The sequence below is a fragment of the Eutrigla gurnardus genome (assembly GCF_963514095.1).
Source record: "Eutrigla gurnardus genome assembly, chromosome: 13".
NCBI lineage: Eukaryota > Metazoa > Chordata > Actinopteri > Perciformes > Triglidae > Eutrigla > Eutrigla gurnardus.
In genome coordinates, this window is record NC_139936.1 from 24,658,551 (window position 1) to 24,685,206 (window position 26,656).

At 44.3% G+C, this 26,656-nt stretch overlaps 1 protein-coding gene across 2 annotated transcripts in view; it reads right to left on the reverse strand.

Moving 5' to 3' along the window:
* Nucleotides 1–1,796: 1,796 nt before the first annotated feature.
* sema4c (sema domain, immunoglobulin domain (Ig), transmembrane domain (TM) and short cytoplasmic domain, (semaphorin) 4C) overlaps nucleotides 1,797–26,656 on the reverse strand; it is a 93,366-nt gene continuing 68,506 nt past the window's right edge. The window contains exons 5-17 of one of the 2 annotated variants that reach the window (XM_084024136.1): nucleotides 25,238–25,300; nucleotides 22,884–22,982; nucleotides 22,437–22,533; nucleotides 20,221–20,340; nucleotides 18,214–18,365; nucleotides 16,558–16,733; nucleotides 14,474–14,618; nucleotides 13,744–13,957; nucleotides 10,545–10,660; nucleotides 8,004–8,161; nucleotides 7,162–7,253; nucleotides 4,494–6,932; nucleotides 1,797–3,038 (exon numbers count right to left, since the gene is read on the reverse strand). In XM_084024136.1, coding sequence (XP_083880262.1) covers nucleotides 6,037–6,932; nucleotides 7,162–7,253; nucleotides 8,004–8,161; nucleotides 10,545–10,660; nucleotides 13,744–13,957; nucleotides 14,474–14,618; nucleotides 16,558–16,733; nucleotides 18,214–18,365; nucleotides 20,221–20,340; nucleotides 22,437–22,533; nucleotides 22,884–22,982; nucleotides 25,238–25,300 — 2,328 coding nt within the window. In that variant the 3' untranslated portion in view covers nucleotides 1,797–3,038; nucleotides 4,494–6,036. The remainder of the gene's footprint in view (nucleotides 3,039–4,493; nucleotides 6,933–7,161; nucleotides 7,254–8,003; nucleotides 8,162–10,544; nucleotides 10,661–13,743; nucleotides 13,958–14,473; nucleotides 14,619–16,557; nucleotides 16,734–18,213; nucleotides 18,366–20,220; nucleotides 20,341–22,436; nucleotides 22,534–22,883; nucleotides 22,983–25,237; nucleotides 25,301–26,656) is intronic. The other variant, XM_084024137.1, reaches the window with a different exon arrangement.

Consider the following 26,656-nt stretch of genomic DNA (forward strand, 5'->3'; position numbering starts at 1 on the left):
ACTGTGGTCTAGTTTTGTAAAGCTCAGTAAAGTGTACACGCACGCAAACAAACACACACACACACCAGTCACAAACGCAGCTCCTTCTTTCGTGAGGTTTTGAAATCTGTGGTGCAGCTGAGTATACTGAGATCAGATGCATCTGTGAGCCTCTTTCCACAGCTGGGACTGTCGACCACATGAAGCATGTGGCTTCTTCTGTTGACACCAGGCAAGGCTGTGCAAGTCGATGGAAACTTGACTATTGTTTTTCTTGTGCAGCACCAGCTGGGGATATATACACGTCTAGACATACACAGGTGAAATAAGTCTGTGTTTGTGAGTTCCTGTCCAAAATGTTTTAAAATTGAAATACTTTATTTTGAGAAAATAGGATGACCAACACACCAACTCATGGTGTTTTGGAAACCATGAGACTTAAAGTGTTGTTAGGTATATATTTTCATCCGTGAAGGATTTTTTATTTTTTTATTACAAGAGATCTATTTCAAGTGACTTTAGGTGACAGTCTCCATTTTAGGGTTAATAAGCTGTACCCCTCCATCGACACCACCAAAATGTGTTGCTGATATCAAGTCTCATGACCAGGGGTTCCCAAAGTGGGGGTCGGGACCCCTCGAGCGGTCACGAGATGATTCTTTGAGTGAGATGTTCTTCTGCTCACATGGAAATGAAAGTATCGTGTCAAAATTAAGTTTGCACATGACAGCCTCAATGTTCATGACTTTGACTGAGATATTCTGCTTTGATCTAATAGTAAACTGTTTATGTAAAATCATATCATGGTTGTCAGGCCGTGCCCGTGTTTGGATATGCCCATTAGTGCATGCGTCCTCTACGCTTTCTTATGTTTCAGTCACCTCCGGGGATCATGGGGTCTTAGATGGTGTCATCATGCACCTGAAAGTGGACAAAAAAGCGATATATTTTAACACATAATAATTGTGTGGAATTGTTGATGTTTAGGTTTGATCTCTGTTCTCTGTTGTGTATTCTAAGCAGCCAGAACCATACAATTTATTTCCTTCTGGTTTGTGTGTTATTATGGAGTCAGCCTATTGTTGGTTATTCAGATCATAAATAAAGATAAAGCCTCACACTCGTTTGAAATGTGTGTTTATTCTCCTCACAAATCCACAAATATGTAGATATACATACATTTGGTCCCAGATATAACAGCATAAGTACCCCTTAGGGTTGGCAATCATTGGTTATTATGACTAAACATATATAAACACTGTCCTGTTTTTACCCGCATTTAGTTTGATTTGCTTCCTAAATATGTGTTGAAGGAGTACTTCAGGTATTTAGTGTTGCTCTCAGGTGGCAACCTCTGGTGTGTGTATCTCAGTAAACATTGTAAACATGAGTTTATGGTCTCAAACTCTAGTTTCAAGTCTTCTTCAATCCAGCATGATGTTCATTTAGTACATTATGGTCCATTTAGAGTCCAATAAACCAGAAAGCAGGGGATGTTTTAGGGCAGGACGACCTTGTGATTGATAGGTCGCTGCCATGGCTAGTGCTGCTACCAATTCAATTAGCTACTCAGTGACTTCAACACTTAGCTGTAAAGTTGGGCTGCACGCTGGTGTAGGAAGTGACCAGTCCAAATATGGTCACTTCCTTCACTTCACTAACTCTGATAACACACCTATGACATCATCAGGGGTCATTTTCTCAGACATGACTCTTCTGCAGAGCCACGGAAAATATTATACAACCGTTTTCAGAGGCTAGTACTTCTTACGACTAGTAAAGTGACTTCCTCTTGAACAAATAAATTCACACACCTCGAGTATATCTCTATTTTTATTTGTGTATATATACACATATAAAAAATAAGGACATATGTACAATGATAATAAATATCAACACGTTTGTACAAGTGAAATAAGTTACTTAACATACTTTAAAAACAAACATAAAAGATCAGACAAGCAAACATGGAGCAAAAATAAAATCGGGGTGATAATAGAATAATGCAAATAATAATGGGAGAAAACAGCAGAACTTAAAGCTTTGAGCAAACAAATGCATAACAACTGAAGAAACGCACATAAAGTACATTACACATGCATTTAGACTTGAGACCGGTATTCCGTTATCTTTTTTAGATTTTTTTGCAACATGTTCTATTAAATAAAATTCCTAATTGTAAAATGGAAATACATTAAGACATAACCAAGTACCAGTGTAAAGAGCTAACATGTTTTTTCTATCTGCTCCAGGGGATGTACTCATATAAAGCGGACACATTCTATCACTGATCTGCTAGAAATCAACAGATACATATTTGGCTTTTTGGGCTGACAAATATAATAATGGTTTCAGTTTTGGTAGTTACTCAGGCTTTTAAAAAGTGAAGGCTTGTAAAATTGGGTCCAGCAGATCATTTCTGCAATATAAGAAACAAACAGGGAGTCCTTCAGCCTCGAGCCATTTAGCTCAAGGGAAAATTTAGCTGCAGATACAATATTCAGAAAGGTTGCAGACATCAGCTCAGTGTAGCAAAGTGGACGGACTGCTGAGACTTAAATATCGATCTGGAATCAAATAAAATTATTTAATTAATTGAAGTATTTCAACGAGAAGAAATGCAACTGCAGTCTACTTTGGCTTATCCAAAAAAGTGAAGAGGCACAGAAAAAAGTAAACACGTTGAAATGCAGCCATGAATTCCTGTACAAATTTTGAACCATAAAATCAGAAATATTTTCCTTTTTTTTTCTTCAAAGAGAGCATCGTTGTTCCACAATATTAGCGTCTGTAAAAGTCCAAAAAGGGTTGATCAAAATGATGCACTTGTACAAGGATGATCATATCAAAGATGTACAGTCCACTTGCAGAGGATCATGCAACACTAGGATGGAGTGCTGATGGCTGAGTACCTCTTCAACCTTGGGATCATTCTCATATTCTACATCCCTCTCAGCGCTCTGTACACAGTGGGGGAACACAAGGTATTTCTGTCCTCCCCCTCCTTCTTGCTGTTCTCCTCTGGTCCCGACAGACACGTCCCAAAAACAAAACCACCCCTGATGGACAAAGCACAGAGAGAGGACGAAAGGATGGAAAGTGAGTATCATCAAACATGCAGAGTTCGAAATTTCCTTGAAATTAGATCAGAAAGTAGGTGGCATGTTTACATCACCACGGAACACAACACATTCTGGGCAGTCGGTGAATTAGATCATTTAGTGGGATAATTCATGCAAACACCATGCTGAGTCACTGAAGCTGAGGGTGGATGGGAATTTGCAGCAGCTGTAAAACTAAGAATATTCAGTTATCTGTCAGTTTTGAGAAGGAGATTGGCATGGAAACGTTCCGTATACTGTCCGCCTTGCAAAAGAACATTGCTATTAAAAAGACGTTTCAGTCTGTAAAAGGTTTTCCTCAGGTCAACGCATTTAGATCCTTGTCAGATTGAAACGTTTTCACCTTTATGAATTCTTCTACTCTCAAGCTTCCGCCTTTGGGCACTGCAGATCTTTCTTATCTTTTGCCATGAAAGTCGTTTTTCACTGATGCACCTGTTCCCTCCAGACACTAATAAAAGTGTGCACAAGGACAGCGTTTGATCAGAAGGGGATTGGTCAAACGGTGCAGAAGGTATGATGTAACAAGTGTAGGAGTCCACGGCCGTGCCAGCAGCTCTGTGAGGCTGTCCTTGTTACTTACTGCTAAACGCTAACATTAGGATCAGAGTGCTGGATCGAGTTGATTGAAATGATGTTCTGATTTGAAATTGCATGATAATAAGATCAGTCAGGTAAACAGCTAGCCCGGCTCCATCGAGTGAATAAAAGGACTACTGAGGAGGAAGTGGGCATACTTCCATACCACTGGCTTTTTTCTTCAGAGGTTCATACAATAGACCACCAGAAACATTAGTGGCTGTATACCTGTGTACACCCCATAGACTGGATATGAAAAGTGGACGTAATGACGGCTTGTGGACGACGGTTTTGAAGCCTCAAATTCAGCATTTGGGCCGTCACCTTGGAATGTTTCCATATTTAGACTGCAGAGGAGTGATGCGTGGAACTGACTCATGTTTAGTGAGATAATAAATCAAGTGGGAAGTAGGGTCATTTTCTCATAGCAATCTACACAATCAGACTTGTCTAATTGCTGTTTTCACAGCAGCTATGTTGACGTGCCACTGCAGGTGTAACTGATCAAATGAATTACCATCCAATTCTGTTAAGCTTTACAACCATTCCTGGGACAATACCGGGACCTGGCCCACAGACATGGAACAGGGCCATAATTAATACACTGGGTTTACCCTGCAGTGACTCGTTAACATGGCTGCTGTGAAAAGTGCCTATTCTCAGCATGAAAGCAAATAAGGCTATTTGCCAAAAAGTTGATAATTCCTTGAAGTAAGAAGTTGAGAAAGGGGACAGACCCGACACCGAGCAGCCAAAAAGTTAAATTGGAAATACTTTTTTTTTTGCATGAATTTAATCAAGTTTGAACAATACCTTTCTCTGGTTCACGGCTGCTTCCCGCCTGGAGCCAGCAGTTTGTCAGTACGGCAGCAATCAGTGTGTCTGTCCATTCGTCCATCAACACTGTGTGTGTGTGTGTGTGTTCGTTTCACGATGGTAAGTTTATACAGTGCTCTTCCTCTGTATACGTCCACAGTAGCCCCTGGGTCAGTCTCTGGGCGTCGGTAAGAGGGAGGGGATTCATGGGGGGGTAAGGGTCACAAACACGCTGCGGTCCACGAATGGGTGGCATTCAGAGGACGGTGAGTGTGTAGGTGTGTGTGTGTAGGAGGGGAAGGTTCCTTCTTGGCAGTGAAAGTTACCAACCTCACCCTGCACGTATGATATAAAGCACTTATTGAGACATCCACAGCGGTCGCAACAGTGAGGGTTCAGCTACATTCTCCAAGCCTCATGTCTTCATGTCTACTTCAATATGGAATGACGTTTGCAGTTATTGTCCCGCTGCTAAGAGCTGAATGCAAATAGACTGTTTTCTTTCTACAGAGATGAAAAAAAATGTCCAAAAAGGGCTCAGCCAAAACACTTAATTGTTACATACTTTGACATTTGGTGTGCACTTGTAGTAGATTGGACTTGAAGGTGCGTTTGAAGGTCACCTGAGCGAGGACTGTCAGCCCTCACACTGTCATGCACGGAGGGGAACACTGCTCCACTCATGACGTAGAAAAAGAACCACAAGAACCGTTTTAATTCAAACCAACCATCACAACAAATGAAAGTGGAAGGGATCAAGGAGTTTCTCCGGGAGTAAATACAACATGGGGGGGGAGGTGATTGTCCTTCATTCAAAACCCCCCTTGTGTCTTTCATCGCAGCTCACTTCATTTCCATTTCATTTTCTCTCTCTTTGTCTCCTCTCCTCTCCGTCCCTCACAGAGTTCCTGCTTCGGGGGACGTGATTGTCGTCTTGCTTCGAGATTAATTAATCTTTTTATACCGCTCTCGCACTCTTGGCTCACAAATACAAAAAGGGAAGACGCGCTTCCAGTTTTTAAGTGCAGTAAGCTGAAAAAAGTCTTAAAGAAACAGAAGGACAGAGTCTCTCGATTCCAGTCAGTTGCACTCAACTGGTTTCAGCACGGGGGCTAAAAGCTTCTTGGTCCACTCAACGTAAAAGAAAATTTGCCCTTCTGAAAAAACACGTTACGCCATTTGTTTGATTTCCATGCTTGAGGTGTTCAGCCTTTTTTAAATACACAATTTACACACGTGGCGATTGCACAGTGGAAGCAGAAAAAGCCACAACCCGTGACTGCAAGTTGCCCCGGAACACAATAATTAGAGGAGTGCATGTTGGCCAACACAGTGTATGAGTGTGTATATTTAACATGCTGTGTGCTATAAATGTCAACAGTGAGCCAAACAGGCATTGGCAGGGCGCGAGAGAGAACATGGGGGAATCGACAGCATGTCACTGAAAGAGTAAGAGAGAGCAGGCATCCTCAAAAGGAGGGAGGTAGTTTGGTTGTTTTCGTTTTTCCAACTCAGGGAACGTCGACGGACGAGGGCGGGCCTAGACGGACGACTCCTCGGGGTTGGCGTCGGGCAGCACGCTTCTCTGCTGCAGGGTGCGTCTCAGCTCTTCCTTGAAGGGGCTGGAGTAGTCGTTCCCGCTCATGCCCAGGCCTCCCAGCCCGCCGCCCCCAGCGCCAGCCCCGCTAGCCCTCTCCTCCCCTGCTGTGCTCAGGTTGAGGCGGATGTAGCCGTTGCTACCTGAGCCTCTAATGTTGGTGAGGCTGAGACGGCTCGGGGAGTGGATGGGCTGGCCCGGAATGGCGCTGGGCGACGCCGTGCTGCTGACGCTGCTGGGCCCCAGGGCGTGGCCGGGAACGATCTTCAGCGAGCCGTCGGAGTAGTAGTAGTTGGCCCCCGTCTCCCAGAAGCGGTCCTCGTCGCTGGGCATCTTGCTGGGCACAAATGTGGGCGGCTCCTTGGGCAGGGTGATGGGGTAGACCAGGGTGCTCTCAAGAGGCTTCATGTCGGCTCCCTTTCCCAGAGCCAGCTTCAGCCTCCGGCGTAGGTAAAGAGCCGCAACAAAGAGCAGCAGGCACGCAGCCCCGAGGGTGATGACCAGCACCCAGAAGAGCCCCATGCTGCTGTCTGGAGCCCGGGCCTCCATGAAGACTGGAGCGCTGGCTACAACGGCCACCTGGTAGCGCTCCGTCTGAAACTTGACGCCCTGCTCCTCAGAGTAGCAGATGTAGCGGCCTGCCTGCATCTGGCCCGCTTCGGGGACAACAAGGGCCTTGAGGGTCCGGTCGAAGCGGGGCCCTCCTGCCTCGGGGTCACCAAGCTGGAGCTCACGTTCGTTGAGAAACCAGCAGGGCTGAGCCAGGTTGGAGACCAGTTGACAGGGGAGCACCATGTCAGAGCCCACCACCACTGTTACGTTCCTCAGACGGGAGTGATCTGCAGAAGGAGAGGAGGAGAGGGGGAGAAGGGTGGTGGTGCTTAGGTGTCATCCATAATATTTCCAATTCATATTCTACAGCAGTCAGCTCTCTTCTGGTTAATTCAATTTATTCAGCTCAATTCAAATGTATTCACACCGTCCAACCATTCTCTTGTACTGCATTGCTCCTGCACTGAAAGTCAATTCCCACAAGGGGCCACTGCTGAGGTGTGGCCCTTTACTCACCAGGGCTGGGGATGGAGACGGGCTTATCAAACTTGGGTTTCCCCCGGCTGAACCTTTCCAGCATGAGGTCCTGTGACAGGGAGGAGGTGGACCTGGAGGGGGAAGGGCGGGAAGCAGAGGAGATTAAAAACAATCACACCAAGCCCTACACTGGATCCAGTCTGTCACGTAATCATGATATTAATATTAATACCCTTAAACTATAGGCATAACCACAAGATAGTATTCTAGCTACAAACAAGCTGAAACTACAACAACCCGAGGCAAAACAGAAGGAATTTAAATAAGTAACAGAAAATGTGTAATAAATAAGTAAACAGTAAAAACAACTATTATTGCACGTATGAAATAACTTGCTACTGCACAGAATATTTATATAGCACAATGGTTTAGATTTTTATTACACATGAATGATTGAATGAATGAGTGAATTGTCAGTTTTGGGTATGTGGGGTCTTTTGATGCACCCACATGTCCTTAAATGGGCTGAAATAGACAGATACAGCACAGTAGCCTTTCATTACAACATGCTGAATGTTATCCAGCTCTGATCATAGATGGTTAATGTAGTTTTATGCTTCTGTTGGTGCCACAAGGGAAATCACAGCATGCAAAGCAGGAGGATTTAACGCAACAGCTTCAGGGTAAAAGTCTGCAAAATCTGCAGGGAAATCCACTTCACTCTCCGGTAAAGAGACTTTCATTAGTAGAGTGTCACTACAGAGTTCACATCTCAACACGGTTTCAGGGGCTTTCCCAATATTTGCAATTGGCAGCTATTATAATAAGTATATATTAGTTTGGAGTACACATGCTTGGGTACACATAGGTTCTGGTCTCACCCGCGGTGGAGGTCGATGCGGACGCAGGCCCGACCCTCGCTGTCCCAAGCGCAGTAGGGATCCCGGGCGAGCAGACAGTCTGGCTGAGACTGATAGCGGCTGCAGTTGGCCAAGGGCAGCTGGAGAACCTCCGAACGAGAGCCGATGTACAAGTACTTCTACAGAAGAAGAAGAAGGCGAAGAAGAAGAAGAGAGAGGGGAAGACAAAGAACAGATCCAGCCATCACCCAGAGACAGAAACCAAGGAGAGATGAAAAGCAAGGAGGGAAGATAAACAGAGAGAGGGAGACAGGGAGGGAGAGTGACTCAGTTAGGAGTTACAGGAGATAATGGGATAATCACTCTCAATTACAATAACATTCGCCCGCCTGACCCTCTTCCAATCCAATCTGGATTGCGCTCTTTCTGCAAAAGCTGTTATAAAATGTCTGGTCGTGGCTAAGCCAGCATTAATGAGATAAGCTGTGGGCTTCGGGGCAGGGAACGCCCCGTCAAAATTGCATCGATCGGCCGCCGCGCCATTGTAGAGCCGCGGGGGCCCGGCCGCTGTCGACACTCGACCGACGGGGAAGGGACGCTGAGAAAACAACAGGGGCAGGGGTTCAATTCCCCCGCGGAGGGCGAAGGATTGTAATTACTGTTACTGTGAAGAGGGTTTTGGATTCACGAGGCGACGCTTCATCTGGAAAAAGGGCAGTGTTGATAAAAACATCTGCTGAGTGGCGGCGGGCCAGTGGCACCGGGCTGACGGCCTGTCAGCGCATCTATGATTGTAAGAGTCTGGCAGAACGGGTATTAAGAGATCAGCTGAAGACAAAGTTGTACTGTTATCAGTGAATACCAATGAAAAAGTGACGCAAGAGCAGAGCAAGCTAATGAAACCCGGCCCGTTGCTTTCGAGGGACATGAATGCTAGTCGTGCCAGAACAAAGAGAAACATTAAGACGCCTCATCTCTCAAAAAGACAGGAAAGAACACATCCAGGAGCTACACTGAGTCGGAGCAGCTGCAAGCTCAACGTTCGTTTATTAAAATCCCTTTACCCTCAACTTGGTGTATTAAATCTGGTCTGTTCACATGTTCTTAACAGAAATGTATCCACAAATATAGAAATCATGCCAACGCGAGACTGCATTTCAAGGCGTTCCTTCCTCTCCTGAAAATGTTAGACTCAATCTGGTAAACCAAACGGAAGTGACGTTATGACTGAAGTGATTTCTATCCCCCTCCCAACGACATTGAACTCAGAATTGAAGTGCTGCATCCGATAATCTCTTTCGTGGATCAGTCGTGTCCACTGTGATTGGCCAGCAGCGTGGAGGCGAAGCAGGATTTTAACTTCTCTCCCAAGCTTTTTGCATTTTAGTTGTCAAATTTCACATGTAAAAACCCGTCTGCAACACTTTGACTGCCCTCCTCTTGAACCCTCTCAGTGACTGCCATCTTTTAAATGTATATTTTGGGGGCATTTTATGCGACAGTAGAGAGGGATGACAGAAAATGAGGGAAAGAGTAGGGCAACAAAGTTTCCCCAGCTTGATTTGAACGGCTTCACCCCCGAGCCATGGCACTCTGATGGCCAGCCTGTCGTCCTGCCTTTGAGTGTAGCAGTGCAACATTATTTTCCAACCTGGGGAGATGGTCACAATCCACACGACAGAGGTTGAGATATCCTGCCGTTTGGTTATTAGTTTGGGTCAAGCTCCAAAAACCTTTCCTGTGGGGAAACAAACTCAAACTCCCCTCCCTCCAGTTTGTAATGCAGCTTCTCCACTAAAGCGTACAGATTGAGCCTAATCAGCTGCAACAATAACCTGATGAAACATTAAATCCATCATTTCTCAGCAGCTGCAGTATGTGAGTAAACAGACTGTGACGTTGTCAGCTGTGTGTCTGCTGCTAGAATCTGTCAGGATTACGATGTCTGACAGCCTGATGTCACGTTAATGAGAGTCCGGTGGAGAGAGAAAGGGTGTGGCGGTGAGTGTAGTGCATTGTGGGTACCTTTTATTTTGTCGGTGAATAAAAGCTACAACTCCTCAAGTTCCTCTCTTGTTGGGGTTAGCACCCAAGTTAGCAACTACTTAAGGTAGACCAGTCCTATTCTCCTTTAAGCGACAAGCTGCTCCTCTTATTCTCTTTGCTTTTTTATTTTTAATATTTCTTTTAACTGTTTAACTGAAGGTTAAACGTTTAATCATTAACATCTCGACTTTAAACTCTTGTATTTTTCATTAGTTATAGTCGAAAGTGAAACAACAAAATGACTGAACTGTAATGGTATTATTATTAATAATATTAATTATATTACTATTCTTATTATGATGATGATGATTATTAATAATAATAATAATAATAATGATAATAGTAATAATACTACATTTTATTTGTATAGCGCTTTTAAAAGTTCTCAAAGACACTTTACATAAATACACACAGGTTAAAATCACACATTAAGCAGTTCAGAAGCGGTGGTTTCTCAGTACTTGGTCCAGCCCGTCGTGTGTGTATTTGTGTACACAAGTGCGTACTCGTGCTTACCTTGGAGTGGGAGATGGTCAGGCTGTCCACCGGCTGGGCCGTCTCAAACAGCTGGATCTCCTCGATGACGTGGGCCTCAGAGCCCAGGATCACCACCCTCTGCAGCCAGCCCTCGGCTGCAGCACAAAGGAGAGGAAGAGAAGAAGAATTCACCTCACTTTACTTCTGTTCAGTCAAACTTTCAATTCAAGTTCACTTCGGTGCGACAGACTTTCTTATCTCCTCGGGGAACATTTTTCCCTGCATGAATAAAAACACATTTTCAAATAGATAGCTTTGGCACTTGACTGAGTCAACAACAAAAAAAAATCCAATAAACACGCACATTTGAAAGCAGTTAATTTAAATATCATTGATAGGATATTGAACAAATATTTACACACACACCTGCAGCTGCACACCAGTTCATTTGCATTATAAAGATGTGCTTTAATCAATTTGCCGATACACCTGTGACTGCGTACCAGTCCATTTAAATATTCATCTTTTACAAACAAACACCCCCCGTTACTGCACGGCATTTTACTTAAATATTAATGAAATCCACAAACACACACCTGTGATCTGATAGAAGTTCATTAAAATATTAATAGTGAGATATTATAATACACAAACACAAGCCTTTGATGCCATAACAATTGGTTTAAATATTGAAACAGGAGCTGACAATCATCAGCATGATCTGTACAATTAATTACGTGGGCGTTTTTTTCTGTTATGAGGTAAAAATGTCTGCTGTGACTCTCCATAGAAAAGAAAAGAAAAGAAAAGAAAAGGATGCTTGTGGTTAACAAACCGGTTCCATCAACTTCAACGCATGAAACTCTGAACGCCAGCTGCACTAAAATGTCATGCTGCTCTGCAACGGAGAGACTCAGGGAAAGAAAGTGAAAAACAGAGTCCAGCTCAGCAAGAAAACTAGCTGGAGGTGAATTTAAAAGAGTTGAGATGCTGTTCCCAACCTTTTCAGACCTTGGGCAAAGGTAATATTATCAGAGACATTTGCCGACTTTTCTTTTTTTAGGTGGCGTGTGGGGAGTCGATGCTGGAGGAGGAGGAAGAGGAGATCCTGCTCTTCCTCCTTTCATGTAGGGCATTGTGAACAAGTTTATATCCCCTGTGAGGAAAAGCGTTTCGGGCACAGCTGGTGGGGTGACCTTGATGTGTGTGTGTGTGTGTGTGTGTGTGTGTCTACGGATGGAAAAGTGTGTTGACATGTGCCTTGTTGTGTGGCCCTCTTGATTAAGAGACTGTCACGGATAATATGAAAAGCTAACTCGGTAGCCAACGGGAGGCTTGAGGGAAACGCATGCACACACACACACACACACACACACACACACACACACACACACACACACACACACACACACACACAGAGGATAAGGTGTATCAACACGCTCGCCTCTCGTGCCGCCAGTGACCAGTGTCGACTAATCCCTCAATCCAGTAGCCTGGCTCTCCTGAGAAAAAAACGACAAAAAAAAAAGCGTCTCGACAAGTGCCCCCTCTTTCTTTGCTTTCACATCAGCCGCCGCTATGCTGCAGCTAATAGCTAATCAAGCCAGCAGCCCAATTGGCACTATGAGCGCACGCCTGCCAAGGGCCCTGTTGAGTTTGTGCCGCGAAGCACGACAAGCGGGGATGACTGCACTTGGCTCAGGAAGTGTCAGTGTGTGCATCCCCGCGCTCTTGTGCGTACCACTCTGTGAGTGTGTCTCAGTGTGTGTGTGTGTGTGTCCGGGGTTGGCCTCTGCTTGCCAGCAGAGAAGCCCAGAGTCCGCTGTTGTCGCGGAGGCCACAGTCGCTCTGCAGTGATCTGAATGGTAAGTAGCCGAGTCTCTCTCCATTCATGAAAAGGGCCGCGTTCAAATTCACGTTCCCATCTGTGTTATTATTATCATTTTTTTAGAGAGGGACGGCTGATTCCAGATCCGTGCCAAAACAGGACACCTGCAAACCGGTCTGACGGCTACGACTGGAGATGTTAATTAAGCCGTGCAGTCGTCTGTGTTTCCTTTGATGCGTGAAGATGGATCTCAGCATGCAAATCAAGTCGTTAATTGAAACCCAGATGAAGTCTGGCCAGATGGCATGTTGTTCTGTGCCACCATAGTTAATGCCAGTACCTTTCCTTGTCGGCTGCCATGGCCTGTGAGCTCTCATCTCTTTGACAAATACTCACACACACACCCACACACACACACACCCACACACACACACATGCAGCTATGGGAGTATGAACAGACACTGTTCAGAGACTGTGAAAATGAATTTTCCCATCCACATGGAGAGGACGCCAGGCTACAAAAGGTGGGTAAAGTAACAGGGACACTGGATATGATGCATAAAAGCTCGAAGCAGAGCTTACATTTATGTATGAATACTGCCTCATAAAGGTGCTGAATCAACACTATTTTCATTTTTGAAGCCAGTGAGTGTACATGTCATAGAAGGGTAAACAGTGTGTAAGTGATAAATGAATTATGGTCCAGGTCTATTTAATATGTCACAGCCATTCCACAGGGCCATTACTAATATTATTAATCACACCTGTGTTTACCCTGCCATGACATGTAAACGGCCGCTGTGAAAAGGACACGATTATTATTTCGTCTCAAAAAGGAATGATATTTATGGATGTTACATGTCTGGAGGGTAAACTTAAATTGAAATGTGCTCACTCCTTTAAAACGTGTTGAGTGCTGATTTGTAAACTTAAATCTTATCTTAAAGTGTTAAACAGACAGTATGTTATTGTTGCTGCTGTGGGTCTCTCAATCAAACCATTACAAAAGTCAGGTGATGATTTCATGAAGTCGGTGATGATTAGTTCGTTAGATAACCACCGCCGATCTGACGTGACTCAGACAGAAATCATGTCCACTGAAGAGGTATTGTATGAAAAGTTGCATTCATGGTATGTTTATTACTGTGATGTCATTTCATTGGAATGAAAAAGCTAAATCACGTTAGCTGACGTGACATGAACTTGTTAACTGTTTGACACACCGATAATGTGACGCAAACGGTACTGAATCATCATGCTCCGCCGAGCCACGGTTATCCTGACCTGAACATAATAATTCAGATGCATATCATCCCGATAATCATCGGAATATGCTGAGAACTCATTACTCATTTAAGTATGATTGAGTAACAATAAGGAACATGCATGAATTTCACCGTGAATCTGTACCTGTGCCGATGAACAGCATGTTGTACGCCCGCTGGTCCAGGGCGCTGACCCGGTCCACTGCCAGCCTTGTGAAGTTGACACCCTTGGTGAGCAGCAGGGGGCGCGCCAGAGCTTTGTCCTCCATTAGCGGGTGCTTCTTGGCAAAGTTGAGCGTGGCGTCAGGCAGCTGCAGAGAGTTGTTGTAGCCGCTCTCCCTGTCGGAGTTAGTTATACACTGCGGCACAGACGGAGGACGGGAGACGGGGGGAGGAGGGGGGGACACCGGGGGAGATGGAGGGAGGACAAGAACGGAGGAAAGGAGGTAGGGAAGAGGGCCAGGAGGGAGAGAAAGGTGAGGAAACTTGTTAACTGCAGCTGGCACAGGTTGGCATGGCGAGCTGGCGTAGAGATGACTCCCTCCCTTCCTCCCAGCATTCCTCTCCTCCTCTCCATCCTTCTTTCACTCCGGCTTTCAGCTCCGCCTGCTAACACACCCCTTCCTCTGCTTCCTTTCCTTTCGTCCTGGATCATTACATTCTGAGCTTTTCGTGTGGTGCCAGCTCTTTCCCCACTTTCATTGCTACAGTACCGCACGCCACCCATTAATACTTCCATCCCTTCCTCTTTCATTCTCCCTCCTCTGCCTACTTATCTCTCCTTTCGTGGTGCAGGAGCTGACAGGAAAACAGGTGCACAAACCCCCTACAATTTAGAAGAACACTGTTGCTTCCGCAGGTTGCAGGTTTCTTACCGATCCAGGCCGCGGGACAGGGACAGCACCGGTGTAGCGCCCCCACCTTTGGGATGCCTCCCTGTACTCTTTGTAAGATCCTTCAAACACCTTCTTGACATCGCTGATCTGGTACTGGCACACCGCCGACACGTCCACGTCACCCCTGGAACGTGGCGACAAGGCGAGGGATTAGCGATGTGTGGCGGTAAAAAAATTGAGAGACGGATTACCTGTCATCCAGGAGTGAAAAATGTGAGTCTTTGGCAGGAAACAGTTTATGGATGCAGTGCGTGTAAAGCCAGACCAGCACACCAGAACGTGAATGGAATAGCTATAACTATACATATCATGTTGCATGTTAAAAGCAAGCAATGTGAACTAATTCATTACATTATAGGCTATGGTGAGAGCTTTTCAAAAAAATATATTTTCAGTGATCACAGTGCAGAAAATATCTTTAGTAAATACATAAAAGCCCACAGCCTACACCGTCTCTCATTCAGGGAGCGGATATGAGTCGTGCGTTGATGACACATCGCCGCTCTTTCTGTGGCGAAGCACACAAACTGACTACATGAAACACACTACAGGCTGCTGAAATCAATCAGTTGGTGCTGCGACTCTGGTGACACATTTCATTTGATGGGAAGGTCAGAGGGAGTTGGAGTTTGGAGAACTTGGGTATTGAGGCATGATGGAGGCACATGAAATCACACTTGCACTCCTCATCTCACACATATATCTCATTTCCATGCTCATTCACTGGAATGACACATTTAAAAAAAAGAAATCTCGCTCTGAATCCGAGTCGTGACACGTTGATACAAGTGATGAATTAGCCGCTACACTCTGTACTGTAAGGGAAGTGTGTAACAGACCCGTTAATGTAGCGTAGGAACCGGTTTTATAAGGTGAACGTCAAAACCAGGGCAGCACTGATTTCTGAGTTTAAAAGATAGCCCATTCAGTCCGATTACGGCTTGAACTCTTGAGTCATATTTACATAATGTCCGGTTATCTTAATGCCACGGGACTTTAAGGAATCCCCAGCGAGTCAAAAGGGGATTAGGAGGGTTTTTTTTTCCAACAGCAGTAAGAACTATGAATGAAGAGACAAAGCTTGAAGTTCAAAGCTGGTTGGCTTTGCGATATGATATCTTATTAAGGAGCACAAAAGACTCCCATCAAAGGGAACCAGTAGGAGACAGAGAGAGTCTCCAGCTGTCCTCCCAAAGACAACCTCCTGCCCTCGCTCCGATTCCTGTGTTGATAAGTAACTCATTAACACACTTGTGTTATGAAGTGGTCCTATAAAGAACAATCTTGACTTCACTAACAATACCGCAGTCCTTTATCAAAACGGAGCCATTATTGTCATCAGATTATTGTTTGATTATCACTTGAATTGAAGTTTTCCCTTCAGAAGAAAAGTTTGATCCTAAATTAGTTTTTAGAGCAGAACAGTAGACATCAACAGTCTGTTCTCCCTCATCAGGCTCATTATGTTCAAGAGATGTCACTTCCTGTGACTGGGATAACCACTGGTATCAGGCATGTCTAATCCCAGGAAGTAGTTGGGTCATGATGCTCAAATTGGAAGGTTTAACAAGCGATGTAACTAATTTGATTCATAACATCGACCGCCAGTCTGTTGACATGTGTGACGGCATACTTGTAGAACAGGACCTAATTAAATCTGTCCCATACTCTTTAGCAAATGGGAATCATCTCATTTATGTGGCTCAGGACCATGATCACATGGTTTCTGGAATGACATTTAGTCCACGTGACATTAAATCACTCATAAAGCCAATAAAAACATCCTCAAGCACACTCGTGTTGCATCCACTCAAAATAACTCACATTACTGTCACTTGAAGGCCTATTATATTAAAAGCCCAATTACACAGTAAATAGCTAATCGTATAAAGTATATAATTGGAGTCATCATCAGACTGGTTGACCCATGATTTTAATAAAAAGCAGAGTATCTGACATGTTTGGAAAGTGATGTAGTAATTAACTCCCATTTATCTGAGGACCCCGCTGAAACTGAGCTCCAGCATTTATGAGGCGTCTCTGCGGCGCTCGGCCTGACTCACCACTGGGCGTGGAAGATGCCGTAGAAGGTGGTCCCCCGCCAGTCCGGGCCCGCCAGCGTGAACACGGCCCTCAGGTTGTTGAAAGACACGTGGCGCTCGGGGAGGGAGCACTCCAGCCTGGCTTTCTGGAAGGTGGTCCACTTCTTCTGCAGAGTCCTGGTGCCACCCAGATCCCCCTGAGAGAGGAACATCAGGTCTCTCGATTATAGGTTCATCCTTTGGGGTTCATTCAAGACCGCCTTCACTCAAAGATATGTTTAGCTTGTTGTTATTATGCTTGGGTGGGGATGAGTTTGACTGATTTACTGAGCTGGTAAATCACTAGTAGGGTCATTTCCTCATAGACTTCATGCAATCAGACTGCTTTTTGCAACCAGAGGAGTCGCCCCCCGATGGCCAGTAGAGAGAATGCAAGTTTAAGGCAATTCAGTCTTGCCACCTGGTTCCACGTCAATCAGCTGACCTTGTGATTTTCAAGGTTACATTCAAATGCAGGATTACAATAATAATACTAATAGTAATATTTAATTAAACAATAAACATGAGTAGTCTCTTTATGTAGTATACTGTTGGTTCAAGACGCGTATACGCCTCATTCCTATAATCCCCGGTGATTGCAGAAGCTGTAAAAGAGGAATTAAAAAATGCAAATGCTCATAATACAGCAATTAGACACAGACAGCGCGCCGCGGCGGTGACAGCAATATCAGCAGGAACCGCTAAATCGTCCATTGCTCTAGTACACATCATGTGTGAGCATCTGTTTCCAATTCCATTCAAAGAGCTTTATTGTTCATCACAGTGCATATACATTAAAGGGCATTTCCTATAACACTGTGCATATATTGTGTAGTTAATTACAAGTATCTCTGCAGACTGCTAACAGTTTAAAGGTTACTGAGGCGAGATCTCTGCACGTGGGACTGTGACGTGACAGCAAACCGTCGCTGCGTTTACTAAAAGGTCGCTGAAATCATAGAAAAACAAAAAGAGCTGATGCCTGGAGTCACACTGGGTGACTCTCTTCACAACTGGAAGCCCCTCTGCTGTGTGGCCACAATCACTGTTGTATATCAGAGCTAATCAGTTCTCCTAATGATGCCATTCATTAAAGAGCAACTTTGCCTCGACCCTGGAAATTGAAAAAACGCCTCGAGAAGTTAAAAAAAGAATGCATCCATTACCAAATAGCTCTATGCCAATGTGTTTGTCTCTACGTGACACGTTGTGAGGAAAGTGGGTTTGGCTGAAATTCAGGGTGGGACAAATTAAAGCACAGGACAGCTATTCTTTCTGTGTGCAGCCCTTTCTTTGTATAATAGAAAACTCTTTTAGTCTCTTACCTTGTGGTCCTTTATTGCACCTATCGTTCATGTCTGATGCATCACTTGTCTATCATGTTCAACACACTGCCTTGCACTGCACATGCCATATCCTAAAGACAGGAGTCTGTAAGACCATTAGGAAGCGCTCATATGATGGAGTGCTCAGAAACAGCTGCCTTGAAACAGCTGGTTGAAAGCAGATATCAGCCGATTTCAAGCCATGTCGTGCACGGAGCTATTTTGAGGTTAAAACTTTATTTTGGGCTTCAGTCATGTGCAGAAAGATTGTGGTTTTAATGAGGTGGAACGAGGGTCTGTAATCCGCTGTTACCTTGCAGACGCGGGCCACCCTGGCTACATTGAGCTCCGTGTCGCAGTCCAGCTCCAACGCTCGCTCGCTGAAGAAGAAGTAGATCTTGTCATCGTCGCCCTCCTTGCTGCCGCCGCTCTCCCTCACGAGGGCCGAACCCACGAAGTCCGGCTCTGCATGCACAGCACGGAGTGAGGGGTGTCAAAGAAAAGACGTGTGTTCACACATGATAATGCAGACATGTATCACAGGTGAACAAACTGAATCACATGTGGACGCACAATGACACCTCCATCTCATCCCCGCTGCCACTTCTCACCTCTCGCCTATTTTCTATCATCACTCTCTCCTTCGCCTAATTTCCCCTCTGGTCGTTTCTCGCTCTCCATCTCGCTAGTGATCCCTATTAGCGCTCCATTTTGTGTTTTCACTTCCCTCTATTCCTTCCTGTCTTTCTCAGATTCTCTCTATATACAGCCCTCATTATGCTTCCAGTTATATCTTTAAAAAAGAAAGGAAAAAACAGTCTTTGAGCTAAATGCAACCATTGTGTGCACAAATCTCATTTTTAAAACACAAGGATACACCGTCCCCCCTAGATGGACTGTTCTTCACTATAAAAGCCTCTCAGGCAGCATTTTAAACCATCATGGGACATTACAACTCTCCACTGAAACCCGGGCCAATTAAATGATTTTACGCTGGTTAGAAGCTGCTTTTATTAAGGTGAGGCTTGCTCCGTTGGTCTTGCTCTAGTTTTTAATAAAAGCTCCATATCAGCATGAATAATAAACGGACACATTTATCCAAACCCCAGCCTCATCTGCATGTTCCTCCATGCACTCCTCCCCTCACCTAGCCCCCTTATCAGCTCCAAACCTAATGTCTGTTCTTTCATCAGCCATTTTTCCTGCTGTGACTTCATCCTCTTCTCTCTCCAAGTAGCCCACTCTTTCCCACCTCCTTCCCCCAAAGATAACGATCCTCTCGCTGCAGCCCCGTCCTGCGCTTCATTTCCTGCAACTCATTTATTTTTTCCTCTTGTTCTTTTCTGCATGTTTCTGGCTCTCTTACTTTTTAAATGAAACTCCGTTAAGAAGAAGCCTGCCGTTTAGATCTCCAATGTGATTCATCTTATTTGAATACACATTTCATTTGTCAGTGTCGCAGTGTCTTGGAAGAGAAATCTTAAACCTGAACCAATGCGACATTATTTAAATGTAATTATTACTATTATTGATAAATAATTCCTTCTGAACATGAATGTAGAATACAGGCGTGTTTTCCTGCTAGTAGTAAGCTAAGCTTCTTAGCTTGTGTACGTGAAACACACTGTTGGAAAACACAAAGTAGAAGGCAGGGATGTTCTAACCTCTGTGTTGCTTATGTTTGAGCAACTATGAGTTTTTTTTTCTCCACCAGCATCCATTAGAATGAAATAACATTTTAATCAGTTTGTACTAATAAAAACCTCCTTATATACTAAGGCTTAGCTAATCTGCCTTTATTTCCATACGTTCAGGCACCATTAGCGATCCTGACTTTTTGGTACATGCAGCGCTTAGCCTCAGTCTTTTCACATTCCATGATGTATGTACCTAATAAGTGCAGATTCCAGACCACGTTATACTGGTTTCAACGTGAGCCGCCAGCTGGGCAGATTAAAAAGTCAGCTGGAGGCAGTTTTGGAACATCTTATTCGAGCTGAAGAAGCTGATAGCTTACAACATTTAATCATTTTAGCCGACAAAATCAGCCGCTGTGAGTTGGAAATGAAAAGCCTTTTGTTTACTTATGTGTGAAATCCAAGAACCATTGTTTCACAAACTACTTGTAATTTTGAATAGTCGTCTAAATGTGGCACCATTATCATTGTAATCCACGCTAGAATAAGGCTTTGGGGATGTAGCAACAGTAGCACAAACAGGCAGTGTTTTGCCATCCATTCTTTCCTCTCTGTCTCTGTTTCAGTTGGAAGGTTTACAACTTCTTTCTCTTTGTCTTTCCAAAGTCCTCTTTTTCACTTACCATTGAGCCAGGCAGGCAAGTATTCACTCTTCATGCTGTAGTGCTGTTGGCCCAGGTTCCTCAGAATGACTGGTTCCGTACCCAGGAAGTTGTTGAGCGTTGCCGAGTACAGCTCCTTATCTGCAGCACCAAAATGCAAGCGTTAGTTTCATTCGGTTTTTCAGCCACACTTTTTGGACCAGAGAGGGAGAGAGCCGTCGGTTCACTTCAGTGTGAACAGTGAGGCTGTGAACGCAGCATGCAAAGTTAAATTGGATTCCTGGACTCTGGGTGCAATCGTATGGCGACAAAACAAATGGGAAAACGCTGCAGGAGTGAGTTGTGGAGATTTGACAGACATGTTCTGCTTCTGTTAGTGTTGTAAAAACGTTGTGTGGCGGAGATTGATATGAAAGCATTTCCAAGGAAGGACTAGTCATGCATTTTTGGTTTAACGTGATCCTCAATGATCGTTAACACTCCTTACAATCACAAGGTAGCCCCGCCCTAAAGCATCCATTCTCATCTATTTCTATTTTCTCTAAATGGACCATCATTTACTAAATTAACATGTGTTGAAGAAGACTTGAAACTAGAGATGGAGACCATAAACTCATGTTTACAATGTTTACTGAGATAATATATAGGAGTAGGAAGAAGAAGTAGGGTCATTTTCTCATAGACTTCCATGTAAACAGACTTCTTTTTTCAATTAGAGGCGTCGCCCCCTGATGGCCAGTAGAGAGAATGCAAATTTAAAGCACCTCACTTTTGGTTTTCACTTTGCCATGGCCGAAACATCAAATACCATGCTACTATTCTGCTTATTGAGTTGCAGAATGGCCGCTACAAACACAAGCCTTTTTGAAGCCCGATGGTCGTCAACCCGTTTAAAGTGATGGTTCGGGGTGAAATGCACCCTAGGTAATTTCCACCATGACATCCAGCCAAATACCCCCTCGGAAGCATTTTTAGCGATGGTCAGCATTGGTCAAGATAGCCGCTATCAGCCGAATGGCTTAGTACTAGCGCTATGGTACAGGGGGTATATCTCGTAAATTACCCCACTAATAATGCATGGAATGTTACCAAACTTCTGCAGTAGTACACATAGGGTCTGTACTCACAAAACCAGGCATTTGAAAGTTTGTAAGTACACCAGGAGTTTATTTAAAAGAACACTTGCCTGATAGCTTCTATCCTCGGCTGCTATGCTACCGCAGCGTAGACGCCACTTCTGTGTTTACCCAGCCGATGCCGTGACGCGAGTTTCACGCGAGAGTATGAAAAAGTTTCGCTGAGTTTTTATCAGACCATTATCAGGTCAACACATTTTTATAAATGCTTGTATTATCAGGTCAACAAGTGTTGACAAGTGTTGACCTGATAATACAAGCATTTATTCATTAGTCATCGGCTGGGTAAACACGGAAGTGGCGTCTACGCTGCGGTAGCGTTAGTAGCCGAGGATAGAAGCTATCAGGTAAGTGTTAATTTAAATAAACTCCTGATGTACTTACAAACTTTCAAATGCCTCGTTTTGTGAGTACAGACCCTATGTGTACTACTGCAGAGGTTTGGTAACATTCCATGCATTATTAGTGGGGTAATTTACGAGATATACCCTCTGTACCATAGCGCCAGTACTAAGCCATTCGGCTGATAGCCCTATCTTGACCAATGTTGACCATCGCTAAAAATGCTTCCGAGGGGGTATTTGGCTGGATGTCATGGTGGAAATTACCTCGGGTGCATTTCACTCCGAACCATCACTTTAATAGCCGGCAGCCATGTTCTGGTTCCGGTGACCATGTTTACTGGAAAACACTGGATGCGTCCGCGGTTGCTTCTCGTGATAGCAGCTGTTGAAAACACGAACAGAACATGTTGCTTTCCTCGTTAAACACTTCCAATCTATTTGAACTGCGTGTTTGTCATCTACCCCGACCGTTTACGTACGTTTCTACAAGCAACCACGGACGCATTCGGCTGGAAGCCACTTAACAAGGCCACTCATTAAGCTGAAACAGCTGCCGCTCGGAAACAGTCGTGATCCTGTCGGAAGTCTCTAGAACCCGAGTGTGACGGGATATCGATTTTTACCAATTTGATTTGATTAAAAGCAACATCACTTCTACATCATCAGTAATAGGGTGTATAATATAAACGTTAGTCTGCATATGGAGTACACCATTACATGCATTTACATGAAGCCGTGTGCTCGGACCAACACTCACCCACGATGAGGCCGGTATGCCCCTTGGCAGGGTCATATGGGCATTTACCCTTCCCATCCTCCAGGGGGGCGGCATTGAGTGTAAAAGAGTCGGCGTTCTGCAAGTACACACACACACAGGAATGGAGGTGTTTCATTTGCCGTATGATGGAGAGCTGCAAGCTCCGTCTGTCCTTTAGGAAGACCGCAGCTTCACCCCGCGTCACGTTGTCCGGTCGCATCAGCGTCCCGTGCACACACACGACTCACACGTTCCTCTAATCCAGCAGGCGATATGTTCCTTTTTATTTTTTATCACATGTGGTCTCCGCCTGAGGTCAGATGGCTTGGCATCTCAAGTTGACACTTGTCAGCAGAATCGCTCTATCTAGGCACACACACACACACACACACACACACACACACACACACACACACACACACACACACACACACACTGCATAGTTACCACGTAGGTGCATTTGGGCTGGAAGGCGTAGGTGCCGCAGGTGTAGAGGTGTGTGTGGTTGTAGCTCTGCAGGAAACGGATGTAGTTGAAGCACTCGGTCTGTGGAGGCGAGAGGGGGAGTTGTTAAAAGGCCAGCCGCTGAGGTTTGTCCTCTGTTAAAGTGAAGAATGGAAGACTCTCGGTATGCCGACACACACCTCTGAGATTTAGCTCCAGACTAATGCTCCAATGTGACTTCTTCCAAATTCTCATTCATTTGAAATACTTGATAATAACCTTGAGACTAGATCACGTCTGCTGATTATATCCTTTATTAAAAATGTGTGAAATCAGTTGGCCCGTCAGCGATTGAAAGGAACATTTTTCTGGATACCGACGGTGTGAAAAAACGTCGGCAGTTTAGTTTTATTTATTTCGTGTACGAAGTCATTTCATTACACATACTTGTGTCTCATTGAGGACGGCCCTGATTAGATGATGCAGGCGTACTAACTAAGCAACCTTTAAACTGAACAAAAAAAGCAACAGATTGTTTCCATTCAAAAGATGTGTGTGTCATTAGGAGTGTAATATATGCAGTGTTTTATGGGTAGTGCCCTTCAATGTCTGCGCTGTGATGAACAATAAAGCTCTTTGAATGGAAATAGAAACAGATGCTCACACATGATGCTCGAGGAATGAATAATTCAGTGCAGCCACTTGATGTTGCCTTGGCAGTAACTCAATATATATACCTCACGGCTGTAATATGAGCAATGTGATTTTTTTTAAATTCATTTTTACAGCTCCTGCAATCAGTGAGGATAATCATGATGAGACGTGTCTGACAGACGCACAACGACAACAAAGCATGGAAAGAGTTAACGTTAAGTATAATGACACCATTGTAAACACCATGGTTCTTCTTGCAGAGTCGATTTCTTCCATATTTAAATGTACACTAAAGACTTAAAGTGGCTGAGTCAGGCTCCCTCTAGTCTAAAGTGTTTGACCAGGTACATTTCATTACTGCTGACTCACAATGGAGGATCAACAGCCAGAGAAAGAAGACCATTCAACTTCCAGTCCAAGAAAAAGAAACAACAAACTAATGGAAGTGAAGAAGGAAAGTCATCAAGAAGCAAAGTGACGCCAACGAGGGGAAACCACAGACCTCCTTTCAGTGTGGAGCATTTGAAGGCATCACGCAGATGAGAGACAGTCACACTGTTGGGTGAGGGAGATGAGTCCCAGAGGCTCGCCTGCAGTTCCATCTACCGCCACAGAGTCCGCTAGAAGCAACGCATCTCAAATCCTACGGGCTGCCACTTTAAGTAGCTGTGCACAACAGATGAAGTATTTTTCACTAAATATTCTGCAATCAAAGGCCATCACGCTGTGTTTATGAAACGCACCTGAAGAGGGAAATGATCCATTTTCAAAAGGTGAATTCTGAACACGCATTAAGTTTTAATAACTATTTGAAAACACTGGAGTATTTTTAAAGCTCCGGTTATACTTTTTTTTTTCTTGAAGTACATTTTCGTTAATACTGCACACTGTAGAACTATTTCCTCATCTGTTGAAAACCATATCAAAGGTTATTGTCGGGCAATGAGAGAAGCTTTAGCTCCGCTCCCGAACACGCTGTGTGCTTCTATAAAATATTAACCGAGACTCCCCGCAAATGTACATTATGCATTCTGAGCAGTGAGAAGCTCTCGCTGAGACTAAAGTACAAAGCAGTTCGCTATCTGTGTTTACAAATGTACCACAACTGGCGGTAAGACCCGGAGGCTCATAAAACTGCTCAATGTATGAGTTAAAGCTGAATCGCAGACAGTAATATCTGACATTATAGCGTGTCCCGGTTCAGAGGCCACATCCTTCTAGTCCATACACCGCTGAGGACGAAGGGAGTGGTCCCCGCAATGAGACGGTCTGGTCTACAGAGGTTTTCCTGTTTGCGTCACCTTTTCCCGCTCCCGTCGCCTAGCAACCAGCTGATTTAAATGGAGCCATACTTTTTCTTTTTATTTCATACTATGATGGAGGATATGCTTCACCGCCTACGCCATCAGCGTATGATGTATTTCAGGTGAGGGTGTATTTCTGCCGCTGATCTGCTCGTAGACGCCGCGTTGATTAAAATCCAAGTGTCGCCGGCGCGCAATGAATCTCGGGATAAGTCGAAACCGTGAAGGATCCATCAGTCGGATCCTCCGAATTGGTGAAAGAAGGCCGCGTGTTCTTGTCTGCATGTGAAGGAGTCTTTGAAACGGGACGGCCTTGTAAAAACCGCTGTGATGCATGCAGGCCTTCAGATGCAGCCGCCGCATCTCAACATGGCTTCTGTCAGCTAAAATCTAAGTTACCTGGTTGTTCTTCCCCTTGGCAACACACTCTCTCTTCTTATCCTGTGGAGCCGGCCAGTCGATCTGGGGAAATGAAAGAAAACCAAGATATGATCATATATATATATATATATATATCACATATCTATCTATATTATCACATTCATTCATTGACATAGACCATTAAAAACAGACGTCACCTTATTTCTTTCTATCGTGGCAAAAAAAAAACAAAGCAATTTTGTTTAACCCAACGTATTGACTACTTGCTGCTGTTACTATAGCAACAACCACATTGTAATAAATTCTCAATCTCAATAAGTCAATTCTTTTTAATAAAAGTAAAGTAAAGTATATTACGGTATTGAAAATACGTACACAATGCACATAATGGGCCCTAATCAGAGCAGGCACCTACTTTCCCCTGATCAAAGTGCTTTCTGAATGATTGGAGGACAAATAAATACTCCTTGAACGACCTTGAACTAATGATACAGTGAAGTTAAACAGTGGCTCTGTTGGTGCAGGGGAATGAAAGCACCACTGCAGAGATCATTAAAGCATTGTTTAAAGGACCAAACACACACGGGTGAGAAAGTGAACCAGGAATGCTCCTGTAGAAATGCTAATGTACGACTCTCCGGGAACATGAACGCACACATTCCCCGTGTCCTTACCTCCCTCAACCGCTGACTCCTCTGATTTAATGCACAGTAGCTGCTTCTTAATGACTGTGTGACACATGGCTGAACTTTGCTCCGTGGACAGAGGTCCAAACTGTGTTTACCGAGAGGTTTCCACACCATTAGAAATAATTACACTGGCCATTACAGGCAGAGAGCTGATGCAAATTCAATATTAAACTCTGATTTACTTGACTGGGTTTAAACCAACATAATGCTGTACTCCTAGATAGACTGCGCTTTACAAACTAGACCTAGAACACTGACTTTTATATATTGTAATACTGTTAATCATCAGGATCAGTGGCTGTGAAATATTACCTGTGGTTTTAACTCACGCGCAACACTTTTTAAAGCAAGGCCAGATAAGAATGAAGCGTTGCATCGCCAGCAGTTTATTGTTACTTCTAATTGGCTCCCAAGGGATACTCATTAGTCACTAGTCAGCGTCTTCTGTATCATCTAATGAAGAAATTCATCTCTTCATTTGCTCCACACAGATCAAGTATTTTACAAAAGAAAAGCAGGCAGCAGCAGAAGCTCTCAGTGTTAATGGCTGACAGCCTACAAGGACACGTCGGCCCAAACAAATAGCTCGGCTGGCTCACACTAATGCACGGCACTGATAATAAGCTCACATTAACATCTTGGATACATCTCAGAAGCTTTGTGTGGCAAGTAAGTATGGTTCGTAGGGGAGTCACAGTCAGTGACAAGGTTTCAACTGGACATTTATTCTGGGGAAGGACCTCGGTGC